Source organism: Mesocricetus auratus, unplaced genomic scaffold, assembly GCF_017639785.1.
Source record: "Mesocricetus auratus isolate SY011 unplaced genomic scaffold, BCM_Maur_2.0 Super-Scaffold_6730, whole genome shotgun sequence".
NCBI lineage: Eukaryota > Metazoa > Chordata > Mammalia > Rodentia > Cricetidae > Mesocricetus > Mesocricetus auratus.
Window position 1 is genome coordinate 41,948,992 of NW_024429184.1, and position 13,420 is coordinate 41,962,411.

At 42.7% G+C, this 13,420-nt stretch overlaps 1 protein-coding gene across 7 annotated transcripts; it reads right to left on the bottom strand.

Moving 5' to 3' along the window:
- Positions 1-2,547: 2,547 nt before the first annotated feature.
- Pdp1 (pyruvate dehydrogenase phosphatase catalytic subunit 1) lies at positions 2,548-12,200 on the bottom strand. Of its 7 annotated transcripts, none has more exons than XM_040741051.1 (3): positions 12,090-12,108; positions 10,601-10,635; positions 2,548-7,382 (listed from the first exon to the last, which is right to left on the bottom strand). In XM_040741051.1, exons 2-3 carry the CDS (start codon positions 10,629-10,631, stop codon positions 5,722-5,724), a joined length of 1,692 nt encoding a protein of 563 aa, XP_040596985.1. In that variant the 5' UTR covers positions 10,632-10,635; positions 12,090-12,108; the 3' UTR covers positions 2,548-5,721. The 7 variants fall into 7 exon arrangements, with proteins under 7 accessions (XP_040596985.1, XP_040596977.1, XP_012982351.1 ...); XM_040741043.1 differs by lacking the exon at positions 12,090-12,108 and adding an exon at positions 11,293-11,450; XM_013126897.3 differs by lacking the exon at positions 12,090-12,108 and adding an exon at positions 10,870-10,888.
- Positions 12,201-13,420: the final 1,220 nt, after the last annotated feature.

Consider the following 13,420-nt stretch of genomic DNA (forward strand, 5'->3'; position numbering starts at 1 on the left):
TCTTCACGCATTCTTGCTACAAGGTTGGGCTCTTCAACACTGCCAATTAGTTCCTGTCCTTCAAGAAGACAACTTGACTAATCACTGCAAATGAGATGACTCTTTAGCTATTTGACTTGTTGGCACCTGGTTTGTTTTGAATGCCCAGTGTCTGAGGCTTCTCAGGGCAGAATACATTCACTAGCTTCCCAGCAGGGTAGCATTTGGTGACTGAGAGGTACCCACAAGGTCAGCGACATGGGTAAGGCTTAGAAGAGGAAAATCAAGGCTTCACGTTTAGTTAGCAGTATGGTGAATTAAGCTGACAAAAATCCTCTCACATGGTGCACAGTAGGGCACTTTTGCAGGTCGAGGACTGGGTGAGGACGGTGTGTGCCGAAATTGATGCTTTGGGTCCAACTGACTCATTTACATAACTGGATCCTTTGCATCTCTCCCCAGTTTAGGAAGTCAACTCCCTAGGAATGGGAGGAGGAGTTGGGACTGTGAAGGGTTAATTGGTACACTAGCACTTCAAGTTCTTTTTCTTTCTAACAGTAGTTCTTTGCAGCAAGTCTTCTAGTTCATGTTTTCACAATCTTGGCTGTTAGCTACAAAATGAAATGACTGTTACAAGAATAAACTAATTCTCCTGCATCTGAGGCAGTGTCTTCCAATGAAAGAAAGCCAGATATGTTCTTGAAGTTCACACAGGCTTTTTGGCTAATGTAAAATAAAAGTGAAAAAGTTTATTCAACATTGTGCTGACTCAGAGAAGAAACAAAACCCATGGATGCTGCCCTGGAAAACCTGAAATTGTCTATGGACTAAGTTCAAAAAGTACTGCAACAATTAGTTGTATAAGCTATGGACCTATACACTGGGTAAATAATTCCACCTCAGTTGTGTGCTTATTAAAATGTGTGCACTGTATTATCATTGGTAGCTAGTACATAGACTTTAATTACATGAACATTATTCTTGATGTTTACTGTGACGATTTGTAATACGAGTCTTGTTTAGGTAACAATGCTGTGTATTGTTAAAATTTCACCCAAAGTAAATTGTTTTAAGAACTGGACAGGTAGGGTTTAGTGGGATTAAGTTTGGCTTTCAAAGTAAATGAATTCTGTACACAAAAGAAACGACCTTCATACTACAATGTCAATTCCCAACATCTTCAGTCACTTAGCTCTTCTTGGAAGTGGTTATGGCACCACACCAACTCAACAAGATTCAACTTGCAAATCTGGAGAATTCCAGGATATCAAATGTTATTTATGAAAGAAGGTCTTAAGTATCCAGCTTAAAAATACACCTTTTAAGACCTTCTTTCCATACTCAAAGACAAAATAAAAAATAAACCAAATTCAGAAATGTGGTTGCCTCGTAAAAAGAGACTCTCCATCCAAACAATACTAACCTTTTTGACTAAAACAGAACCAGGCCTGGTGACACAGGCCTGTTACTCTAGCTACCTGGAAGGCTAGGACAGATTTTAAAGTTCAAAGCTGGCCTGGGCCACTTAGGAAGACTCTGTGTCAAAATCAAAGTGTAGTATTATGTATATATGAAATAGTGTAGTACTAACCAAAAACACAAAAGGAGGGATAGAGGTATGGCTCAGTGACAGAGCACCCGCCTAACATACTCAAGGGCCTAGGTTCAATTCCCAGTACTGCAATAAATGCAAAACTGTCATAGTGAAAAGTTTGGTCAATAGCCAAAGGATACCCTTCAAACATTTTACCATGCATCATTTTTCAGGGCTAGGGCATTGAAACAGGCTCTTCCCTGATAAGGCTTTCAAGGTCTATAAAACTCACCTATACTTGCATTTGTAAAGGTGAAGCTGAGCCTTAACCAAATAGTATTCCTAAGAAACCATCCATCTAAAAATCAACTTAGAAGACTTGGTGTAGACTAAAAATGTTAACAGATATAGACAAAGTTAAAACACTACTTCAACAACTAGGCAGTCTTTCCTTAGACTGGATGGCTACTCATCAAGTAAGGAACAGCCCATGAAACATTCAACATAAAATGATCTTTAAAAATAGCTACACTAAAGAGTACACAACTTCATTTACGTGAGGTTTTAAAAAGAGAGCATTATTCTGTTTGTACAGAGTAGAAGTGTAATGTGTGGAAGGGTTAACTAGAATGGTACACAAAACTACTTTCTAAGCCAGGTGGTGGTGGCGCACGCCTTTAATCCCAGCACTCGGGAGGCAGAGGCAGGCGGATCTCTGTGAGTTCGAGGCTGGGCTGGACCGACAGCCTCCAAAACAATACAGAGAAACCCTGTCTCGTAAAAAAACAAAACAAAACAAAAAAAACAAAAAAAAACCTACTTTCTAGTATAATGAGAAAGTTCTCATTTAGTGGATATTAACACCCAAACCTTACATTACAAATGTAAAGCCTTTTAATTTTATTGAATATAAATTATAACTGGACTTACATAATTAAAATGCTACTTATTGGCCCTTATATTGAATGCAAAACCTACTACCCATAGGAGGCATACAGTGAATGCTACGGTTATTAAAAACCCACACAGGCCTCTCAGAAAGCAGACGTAAAGCTTTAATTCACTGTGGACATTCTCTAACCATAGACAGCACTCAAACCAAGTGTCATACTACCATTCCTTTTAACTAGTTCAAGGTATAGTACATGGAACATGAAGCATTTACTAAATATAAATACAGAAATTGAATACAGGTAAGAAAATTTAAATAAAACAAAATTGAAAGACTAAAATCCATGAAAATTTACAAACTGACTTTACTTCTAGATATCATGTCACAATGACAAGTAACAATAAAATCACAACTGCTTTTAAATAACAGCATCTAAAGACTTTTGAATACCCAGTTATTTTCATTTACACATTGCATTTTCATTTCTATACAAGTAGGTTGGCTTCCAGATTGTAGACAAAATTTCTTGGGTAATAAGGCCTGCTGTCTTTTCATGAGCACAGAAAGCAATATTTACATTTGCTGTGTTATATGAGACATTTGTCAGCATGTAACATAGACCTCACAAGTGGTGGCATTAAAAAGCAATTCCAAACAGTACTAAAAATGGGGTTTCACAGATCCAGAAAGACAAACACGGTAAGCAGTCACTCATAAGTGGGTATTATATGTAAAGCAAAGAATAACCAGGCTACAACCCACAAACCCAGAGAAGCTAGGTTTAAAAAAAAAAAGGAACCCTGAGAGGGGCATACGTGGAGGGCCCTAGGAAAGGAAAATAGTTATGATCTCCTGGGTAAACTGGGATGGGAGTAGAAGGGAAGGAACGGGAACATGAGGGATCAAAATCTAGTTGGGGAAGTGACAGAGCAATGAAAGCTCTTGATAGAGGGAGCTATTATGGAGTTAGGGAGAAACCTGGTGCTAGAGAAATTCTCAGCAGTCTACGAGGATGGCCCCAGCTAAGACTCTGCAATAATGAAGAGGGTGTCTGACTGAGCCTTCTCCTTTAATCGGATTAGTGACTGCCTTGTCATCATAGAACTTACATCCAGTAACTGATGGAAGCAGATGCAATGATCCACAGCCAAGCACTGGGCTGAGCTCCTGGAGTTCAGCTGAAGAGAGGGAGGACAGATCTTATGAACAAAGGGGGTCAAGACCATGATAGGAAAACCAGAGTCAGCTGACCCAAGATAGGGGGAGCTCATGGACTGTGGACTGACAGCTGGGGAACCTGCATGAGGCAGAACTAGGTCCTCTGAATATGAGTTATGTGACTTGACCTGGTGAGGAGGCCCAGGTAGAGGCACCAGGACCTGACCCAGGGACACACCAGGGGCATGAATGGGCTTTTTGGAGTTCATTCCCTATGGTGGGATACCTTGCTTTGCCTACTTACAAGGTGGAGGGGCTTGATCCTGACTCAACTTGGTATGCCAGCCTTTGTTGCCTTCCCATGGAAGGCCTTGTCCCCTATGAGGACTACATGGGGAGTAGGAAAGGAGGGAGGCAGGGGAAACTGGGGTTAGCATGTAAAATGAAAAATAATTTTTGAAATAAAATAAAAGCTAGGGTTTCATACATTTTTCATCCTAAAATGAAGTCTCTGAAACCATTTAGAGTATGTAATAGTCTTCTCCCCTCAAAAATAAAAAGTGGTATTTAAAAAGTTGACTTTAAAAAGCAAAACCAAAAAGTACTTCAGAAAACAAATCCTAAGATGTTCTAAACTGTAATCTTCCTGAGTCTACTTTCATTTGAACCTAATTTTGCAGCCAGTACTGCTATATATTGATTTAAGAATCACAATTCCGAGTCCTTGACCACGTACTTCAGATCCTACAGCATTCTTAAAAGACTCCTACATTCCCAACTAATTACACAATAGGGACTAATCATGAAAAAAATCTATGTGAATTTGAAACAAAGTTTTAGCTATTTTTAATAGAAAGTGATGAAAATATATGCACAGGGGTACATAGATCACCATTAAATGCAGGAACAAAAGTTTCATTTGATGCATATCAAATAAACTCCTAAAAAGCCTACTTGAATGTATTTTTATTTACTTTGATATAGTATTAGAAAGGACAGCATATAATTATGGAGATTGCTGCAAATACTTGATGCTAAGTGTTCTGTATTAGTCATGCAGAGATTACTATTTAAACATTTCTCATGTATATATCTTAACACATATATTACAAGCTACAGTGTATTTAAAGCATTTAATAATTTTAATCCAAATTATCTTAATTGACCTAAGTGGGGACAAACAAAAAATTTCCTCAAACTGTCATAATACATTAAAATCTTATTACTTTGATATTTAAACTTATTATACATTATTCTTAAAATTACAAAATTCATGAAAACTCCTATCACAAATAAAGATGTAGGGTTTCTCAGCAGCAGTTTGTTTACCCACCATACACAGTTTGTCATGACTTTGGGGACTACAGAACAGTGACATGCTGGTAGCTATAGATGACAAGAATTAAACAAAGCAGTCTCTTTTCATTCTGGGTATCTTTATTTCAAACTAAATAAATCGTTTCATGAATACAAACTGAAAAAACACATTTCCCTTTATTTAACATTCACTGGAAGGATAAATAAAACTAAGAACTTTTATTGTCTTTTAGGTGTAGCAAAACAAAACTCAGCTACACTGAGGAAACCATAGGTGAGGAAGGAAGGGCAGTGTAGAATTCTTTCTATCTGGGAAGAATATTTTATCTCACAATCACAAAAACTTGAAACCAGATGTCTTGGTTCATGGTCATTTATGGCTTAAAGTAGTGGATCTGAAAAATACTTCAGGCTAAAATAAATGTTTGTGAATATATGGTCTATATTTTTTACATCATGTAGTAAATATTCTCATGTCCTTATGGTGAAAGGCCTATGAAGATGGGATTTTTTTTTTTTTGCCTTTCCTAACACTCTCAGAAAGATCCTTGCTTTTGACCTATTCAAGACCTTAACTGCCAATCTTCACATTCTTAGCTAAGTCACTGTTACAAGACACCTGCAATAAGGAACCAAGCTGTCTCAAGTGTAGGTACCATGAGGACCAACAGGGCAGAACAGACACTCATGACACTATCTGTTGCAGTAGATCTGGAATACTGAAGTAGCAAGTGCATCAGATGTGAAGTGTTTAGGATGACCCACTGGAATATTTATTGGATTAGTTTCTTACAAAATTCAATCTGCCCTTTGAACTGGAGATCTGCCAAGGTAACATCACTCACTGTTCCTGGTTTTGATATGCTCCTACAACATGAGAATTGAACTGAACTACAATGATTGTAATGTCATCCCTATACATGCGAGCAAGTTCTTCAGGAAGACTAAGCATTTTAGAGAGGCGCTCATGATCGACAGCTCCAAACTCATTGTTGCCTACAGCATGGCGAATGAGATGGGTTGCTGCATTCTGATCCTCAAAGACTGATGACATCTTCGCTCTCCTTTCCGTTAAAAGGCCATGCATCTGTCCCAGAGTCACCTTGTACCCACCAACAGCTATTGGCTGTTGTTGATGCATACCAGTTAAGTACTCACCCACAATCCTAACCACATCCTGTCTATGCATGGTCTCCCACAACCCATCGGTTGCCAACACTAGGAATTTATCCTGTGGCCTTAATCGGTGATAAGTTACCTCTGGCTCAGCAGTGAGATAAGGAGGTGTATGATAGTTGGGAGGGATAAACTTGGTATATTCATTGTCATTCAACTGATCTGGGCCAGACTCTATCACTCTCTTTTGAAGGTCAATGCTCCATTTGAACTTTACATCTCCAAAAGCCCTAAAAGGCATCAGCAAGCCCAGCAGCCGATCCTGCTTCACCACACTCTTGGCCTCATTCTTTGGATGTTCCAGTTTCAGACGTTCTAGTTCTCTTTCATTCTGAGCATTGTGGTCATTAGAAAGTGTGACTGCTGACCAAGAGCCATCTTCCTCTTGTACACCAAGCATGGCTCTACTGTCGCCAGTGTTAGCCACATGGAGGTCAACACCATCTACATGGGCCACACAGGCAGTAGCCCCAGAAAATGCCACCCGAAGCACCAGGTAATTGAGAAAAGAATTAGGATCACCGACTTGAGCCTCCAATGAAATGTCATTATCAAGTCTCTTGAAAGCATTAATTAGAGCCTCCTTAACATCAATATCAGCTGATTCTCCAGTATTGAGATCTATAAGCTCTTGCCAGTAAGTCCTCAAGCTGTTGAAATACAATTTAGATGCCTCCTTACTGAAGTAATCATTGGGGTGCTTATGCCACTGAAGGATAGGCAGCAGGGCCCGACCACTCTCTACTGCATTTTCAATCTCTAGCAAAGTCTCATGGGGTAACAAGGAAACAGCGATGTAATAGAACAGTCTTTCACTGACTGCCTGGGAACAAGCACAGCCTGCATGACCATCAAAAACCCCCAAGAGCATCCCTCTGGTCTGCAAGCAGGTTGCTGCACTTCGCCGGTCCTCAATGGGTGCATTTGCAGGCAGCTGATTGCTGTCAAATCCAAGAATGGAACTGACATTTTTGCCATCAAACTCTGGTACTTTGAAACTGTATTCGTTAGCTTTAAGGATGCTGTTGACTTGCGGAGGTGTGAGGTAAAATTTCTGAGGTGTAGAGGCATATCTCCTTCCTTGAGTATACTGCCACCAGTTCTCCCTTGGCCTACAAAAGGTAGCATATGCTGGATGGGGTGTGTATCTCAGGCGATTCTGAGCAATGTACGGTGGTGAGCAGCAGAGATGCTTGTGATGGCAGTAACATGCAGTGCCATAGATTCTGCTCAGTTCACAGTTACGGATGAGAGGGAAAAACAGTTGAGTTGGTGCTGGCATGGCATCAGAGAACAGTGGAAGGCTGGACGTTCTGACTGGGATTCCTAGAGAGCAATTAAGACAGATACACACACATGAAAGTTACACTCTGGATGATTTGACAAGCTTTGCTCTATAGAAAATACTTAGGGAATTTACATATGCTAGGTTAATTTCTACAAAGTGTTTTATGGTAATTGCAATTCTCAGCCATTCATGAAGCTAGGACTGAACTATACCTGAATTTCTCTTTTCTCTTTCCTTTGCCTGTGCGCAGTACAAACTGCTCAGCATACACATATATCTGGCTGGAGAAAGCTGAGAAGGATATTATGTAACATTGTGCCGCAGCAGTCTACCTGCCCAATCACCCTTCTCTCTCTATGCTTTTTAAAAGGGGCCTTAGATCTCCCATTCACAGTGACTTCTCCCATTTATGAAGATCTGCTCCTTGGCCTGGGGTCAATTTGTTGGCATTTGACTACACATGGCTATCATCACTAAAAGTGTTAATATATCCTTAACAAATGAATGTTTATACATTACTGGTAAATGATATATACACATACCTCTATACTAATACAATGTCCATTTTAATGTATATAAAGCATTTTTACACAATAAAACTACAACAGAAATTCAATGGCTGGTCTTGTAAAGTTTCCTTCTGTATGCCATTGTGCCAGCTGCCTGCTCTTCACCAACTGATCCTGGAAATGGCAGCTCATCTCTTTAGGACTCTCCCCACTACATTTTAAGTGAATACAAGGAAGCAGGTACCCTAAAGCCTCTTTAGGATTCATGCTTCTATGTTTACCGTACTGAAGCTTTGAAATCAAATGCAGGATTTATTTGATAAATTTTACTATGCTATTTGTGATTTAAAAAAAACAAGAATTCTCAGTTATAAATATGGTTTTGGTAACAAAGTGATCGCATTTCAGAATTTAATTAACCGGCTACCACTGTTCCTCGATTAGCGATCGTAAAAGCAAGCTATAGAAGTATTACTTCATCTACTAGAGATTCCTAATTACTTCTTGGGGAATATTTTCTCTTTCAGTTAAAAAACAGGTATCTACTTGTCATAGGAAAGCATCAAAGAACCATAAATTACGCCCAAGGTTTGAATTATAGCATTATGGGATTATGAGTATCCTGAAGACATTATTTTACAATAGGCATTTATCTGGAAAAGTGAGCATATATCACTATTTCAAATAATGCATAGAAGAAAAAATCTTCAGTGACATATTTTCTCTAATTCCTAAGATACTGTCTCAAGTATTTACTTAAACTACAAGAAACAGACTTTAGAACTGCTTTAAATAAATAAAAATTAAAAAATGAAGCAAATCTTACTGTCAACTGTTTTTTTTTTCCAAAAACTGAATCTACTAAGAAAAAAATTTAAGGATCAAAGTGTTAAGTAATTTTCATGTACTTTTTGGTGGGTATTAAGTAAAAAGTGAAAATGAGGGAAGAGAGAAAGCCAAGCACTGAAAATCCAGACTTGTGTCTGCTTTTGTAGAGCACACCAAACACACCAGCTAATGGAGTAGCGCCTTTAGTAAATACTGAAGTACTGACTACCAAGTAGAGACTTGTTTAGAAAAACAAAGATAAAAGTACACAATAGAGAGGACTAGGATTTCTGGAGTTAAGTTCCATAAGTAAGCCTTCTGAAATGAGGAAAAGAAATCTCTAACAACAAGAATTTACCAGGACTAAGCACCTAAATAACAACTGTTCAAAACGGACACCTGAAAGTCATCCAAAGGTTAAGGGTACAGGACTGAATCAGAGTGTATGCAATGTGTTGCCACACCACAGTGGCATGCAGATTTAAACCATACCTTTACTCGTGCATGTATGCAAAAACTATCATTAAAAATGAAAATATAGGTTCAATTTTAATGAAAGTAAATTTTCTTCAGAATCTGTAAGTTTGTATTACTTTAAAACTTAAGGGGGAGGCAAAGGCTTAACAGTTTAGGAAACATCTACTAAAGGTGTAATGTGTCTAGGAAACCTTCCCTTTCCTGTGTTTTGATAGTTTTTCTGCTTTTAAAGTCAATTAGAAATGAATGGAATCTGGTGGCAAAAAGCTCACAATTCATGCAGCAGGTGCTCTGAATTCAAGCACTTCACATTTTTTCACAGCAAAAGTATTTGACATTAAAAGTCAAAACAGCAGAGTGAATGATTTATTTTCAACTGTATCTTTTCAGTTATACACTGCTTAGCATATGGATTGCATTCCTCAGCTCCTAACATGTTTTCAAAAGGCAAATTCTTAGAGAAGTTGAATTCATGAAAGTCTGTCCTGTAATTAATAAGTATTCTATCAGGTCAGTACTAATTACATAGTATTTTCATCAAATCAGAAACGGTACAAGTCAATACCCTATTAAATGCTTTGATAAACCATTGATGTGTGATGAAAAATTCTTAATATCTTTCTAAGCTGCCTGCGATTCCACAGAAAACCTCTGTGAAATCCTGATAAACTTGCTAAATTAGCAAAACAGAAGCTTCCTCATTAGCCAATAAAAATATCAATAGCTGTTGGTAAACCGGAATGATCTTACAGTCATGTTTTTCTTTTTAAGTTCATACACGATCATGGTCAAGACTTGGCAACACTGTATGCAGTATCTCAGTCCTAGGCAGATATGGCTGACACTGGCAATGACTAATAAAAAGATGCGCTGTAACCAGAAACAGAAAGAGCTCCCCGTCCATTCTTTCTGATGTGCTCGGCAAAGCCTGCGCCAAGAAATTATTCCACCTTCATCAACAAACCCACTGGCCAAATCAATTAAAAAATGCTATCGATGCACCTACTCTGGAACTCCAGAGCTTCTCGGCCTTGAAAAGCTCCTGATGCATAAAAATAAATACTACACTAGTCATTACATGTATCAGAACCTTCGTTTATGTAATCTAATTGCATTAAACACCCTGCATAACGACTTGTGATTTTTCAGCATTTTCTGGAAATGCCTACCCATTTCACATCTCAGTATCTACAAGAATGAAGAACCCTATCCTTAGACACAGGCACCAAACCAGCACTTGTTTGATCAGTTTCGTATGTCCCTACCCGAAAATAGCACTTACTAAGATGTCAAAGAAATTCTTGTGGTCCAGAGCGCCTTTGTCTGCCTTTTCCTATGGCACCCCTTCATTCCATGAGAACCCCTAGAGCCATTCATTCATACACAAAAGCAGTCACCATCCTTCCTGGGTACCCAACACAGGTAGTTACGTGAATACCTACCAATTCGTCTGGGCCCGGGACACACACACATTCTCCTGTCATCACAACACGGAGCCGACAACATCCACAAACCGCGCGGACAGCAGCAGCGACAGCAGCAGCGGCCCATTGAAAGCAAGGCAGAGATGCTCATTAGAGGAGGAGGTGGCGGGGAGGCGGGAGCGGAGGAGGGGCGAGGTCTCGCAGCAGCCCAGTGAATGGGCTGGGAAGGAGGAGAGAACGGAGGGGGGAGAAAGGGGAGGGGAGAAGAAGAAACCAAACAAACCCACCCTGCCGACGAGGCGGCATCCCGGCCCCAGGCGAGGGACTGCAGGAGCGCGGACCGGCGCGGCGCGGCCGCTCCATGCAGCCGGCGCGCTGAGCCCACGGGCGCGCAGCATCTTCAGGCCCGCCCGGCCCCACGCGGCGCCCGCTTCCGCAGACCTCGAGGCACCGCCGGCCGCGGGCAGCCGGCGCGGCCACGCGGGGCCGAGCGTGTCAGCGGCCAGCCGGGGGCAGACACGCCCGGGCCGCAGCGGACGTCCCACGCGCTGACAGCCGGGTACCGCCCGGGGCCCGCGGCAGCTCGTCCCGACCGAGGCCCCGCGCGCAGCCGGCCGGCCCTCCACCCGCGGCCGCTGCCCACGCGCGCCCGCCGCTTCCCCGCCCTGACGCCCCCTCCCGACTCGGCAGCGACGGACGAGGATACGAACCGGGCACAGGAGAGCACCCGCTGCTGTCTGCCTCGGGTGGCGGCCGCACCCCTCAGTGCGCTTCCTTCCCTCAGCACCGCGCAGCTCCCGGGAGCGCGGCAGCTCGGTCCAGGCCGGCCCACTCCGCGCCCCTGCCTCGCCCTGCCGCCACCCGGCCCCGCCCCCGCGTCCGCTCGTGCGCTTTCCGCCTTCCGATTGGCTGCGCGACGGCGATTGGGCGGGACTCCGGCTAGCGAGGCTCCGGCCGGAGGGGCGGGGGCGGAAGAGGGCGCGCTCCCCGCCAGTTGTGTGACGTCACGGGGTCAGCCCAGCCCTTCTATGTGGCACGGCCTGCCCATTGGTTCTCCGCACGTGTGCGCGCCCCCGTGGCCACGCCCCGTTGCTGGCGCAGGTGGGCCTGCGCGCGCCGCCGCGAGACGGACAGCTCTGGTTGGCTTGGCCTGGGGCTCCCCTGGGCGGGCTCGAGCGTCTCCGCGCGCGTCGCCCCGGGAGCTGGTTGCTCCCCCGCGGGCGGGCTTCCTCGAATGCCTCGCGCCTCTGCGGGGCCCGTGTGATGCGCTACACTGGCCTCCCCAGGCCTCTGCTCACCCGACTGCTCAGGCTAGACCGCGGGAGCGACTCACCCCAGTGGGAAACTCAGCTCCCCCGCCTGTTGGTGAGGCGTGGTGGAGAATCTCAGATGTGCATTGCTTCATTCATTAGGGGTATTAAGGCGGATGGCGTTTTCCATTATTTTCTCGATGCCCTTGAAGTCCCAGGGCTTAGGCCAAAAGGAAGTTTGATGAAGGAATTCTTACCTTTTAGAGTAGGTGTGTGCTCGTGTTCTCTGAAGGACTTTGAAATCAGCATTCCTTCCTTCCTGGGCCCTGACTCATTCCAGGGTCATGAATCAACAAATGCAGTCAGTGGGGCCGGGCTTTGGTGGCGCATGCCTTTAATCCCAGCACTCGGGAGGCAGAGGCAGGCGGATCTCTGTGAGTTCGAGACCAGCCTGGAGTACCAAGCGAGTTCCAGGACAGCCTCCAAAGCCACAGAGAAACCCTGTCTCGAAAAACCAAAAAAAAAAAAAAACCAAAAAAACAAAAACAAAAAAAAAACAAATGCAGCCAGTGAAAGTGGAAGGAACGCTGGAGTTGGGAGTCAGGGCCCTGACTCATTCCAGGGTCATGAATCAACAAATTCAGCCAGTGAAAGTAGAAGGGACGCTGGAGTTGGGAGTCAGAAGAACCGTTCAAGTCATCCCCAGCGATAGAATCCATCTCCCTTTCGTGAGACTCAGTTTGTGCATCTGTTCGGTGAGGTTAGGTTTAGGACTGCCTTACCACTGTGTGTGCTAAAGACGACATCCACAAAAGTCTCTTTACGGGGTGATGGCTTCTCTGCCTGCACACAGATGTCATCTTCCTGGCATAGAAGTTTCTTGGAAGCTGTCAGGTGAGCAGCTGCACTTCTGCTCAATGTTTGTGAGTTGACTTTGATTTATTTCACATATCTTGCTAACACGAGTTCCCAAAGTGATGTGGACTAGATGCAAGAACTGCCAAGTTTACTGCGTTTTATTAATCTGAACTATTTAAACTTGTATGCAGTGAAACAAAAGCTTTATATAAGCAAACTTGTAATTCAGAATTCCTGAATCTTTCAAGCTACCTCTTTGCCCATCCCCGGGGAAGGCTTGGGGAAGAATAGGACAAGTACTACGGGTAACTCTCCCCAACCAAGAACAAGGTAAGGTCCTCTTAGTCGCCTGCCTTTCCCTATTGGAAGAAGGAGAAACATTTCTCCTCCCCTAATGACAGTCACACTTAGTTTCTATTTAGATATATTCCCAGTATAGCCTGAACTTGTTTTGGGCACATGCACAGGAAGGCAAAACTGTCTTCCAGTACAAATTTAAGTGAGAATCCCTTATTCCCCATCTTATAACTATGCATAAATGGATGTGGCATCTAATTAAAATCAGAAACATTATGGGAAGGAACATTCACAGTTGAAAAAATGAATACAGGCCCTAATCTACCACGTAAAATAGGACTCATATTGCAACTTGTATCAGCCAAACAAGTGTTATTGAACTACATTCAGGAGTGGGATCGAATTTCTATGCAAAATAACAAAAGATTTAAAG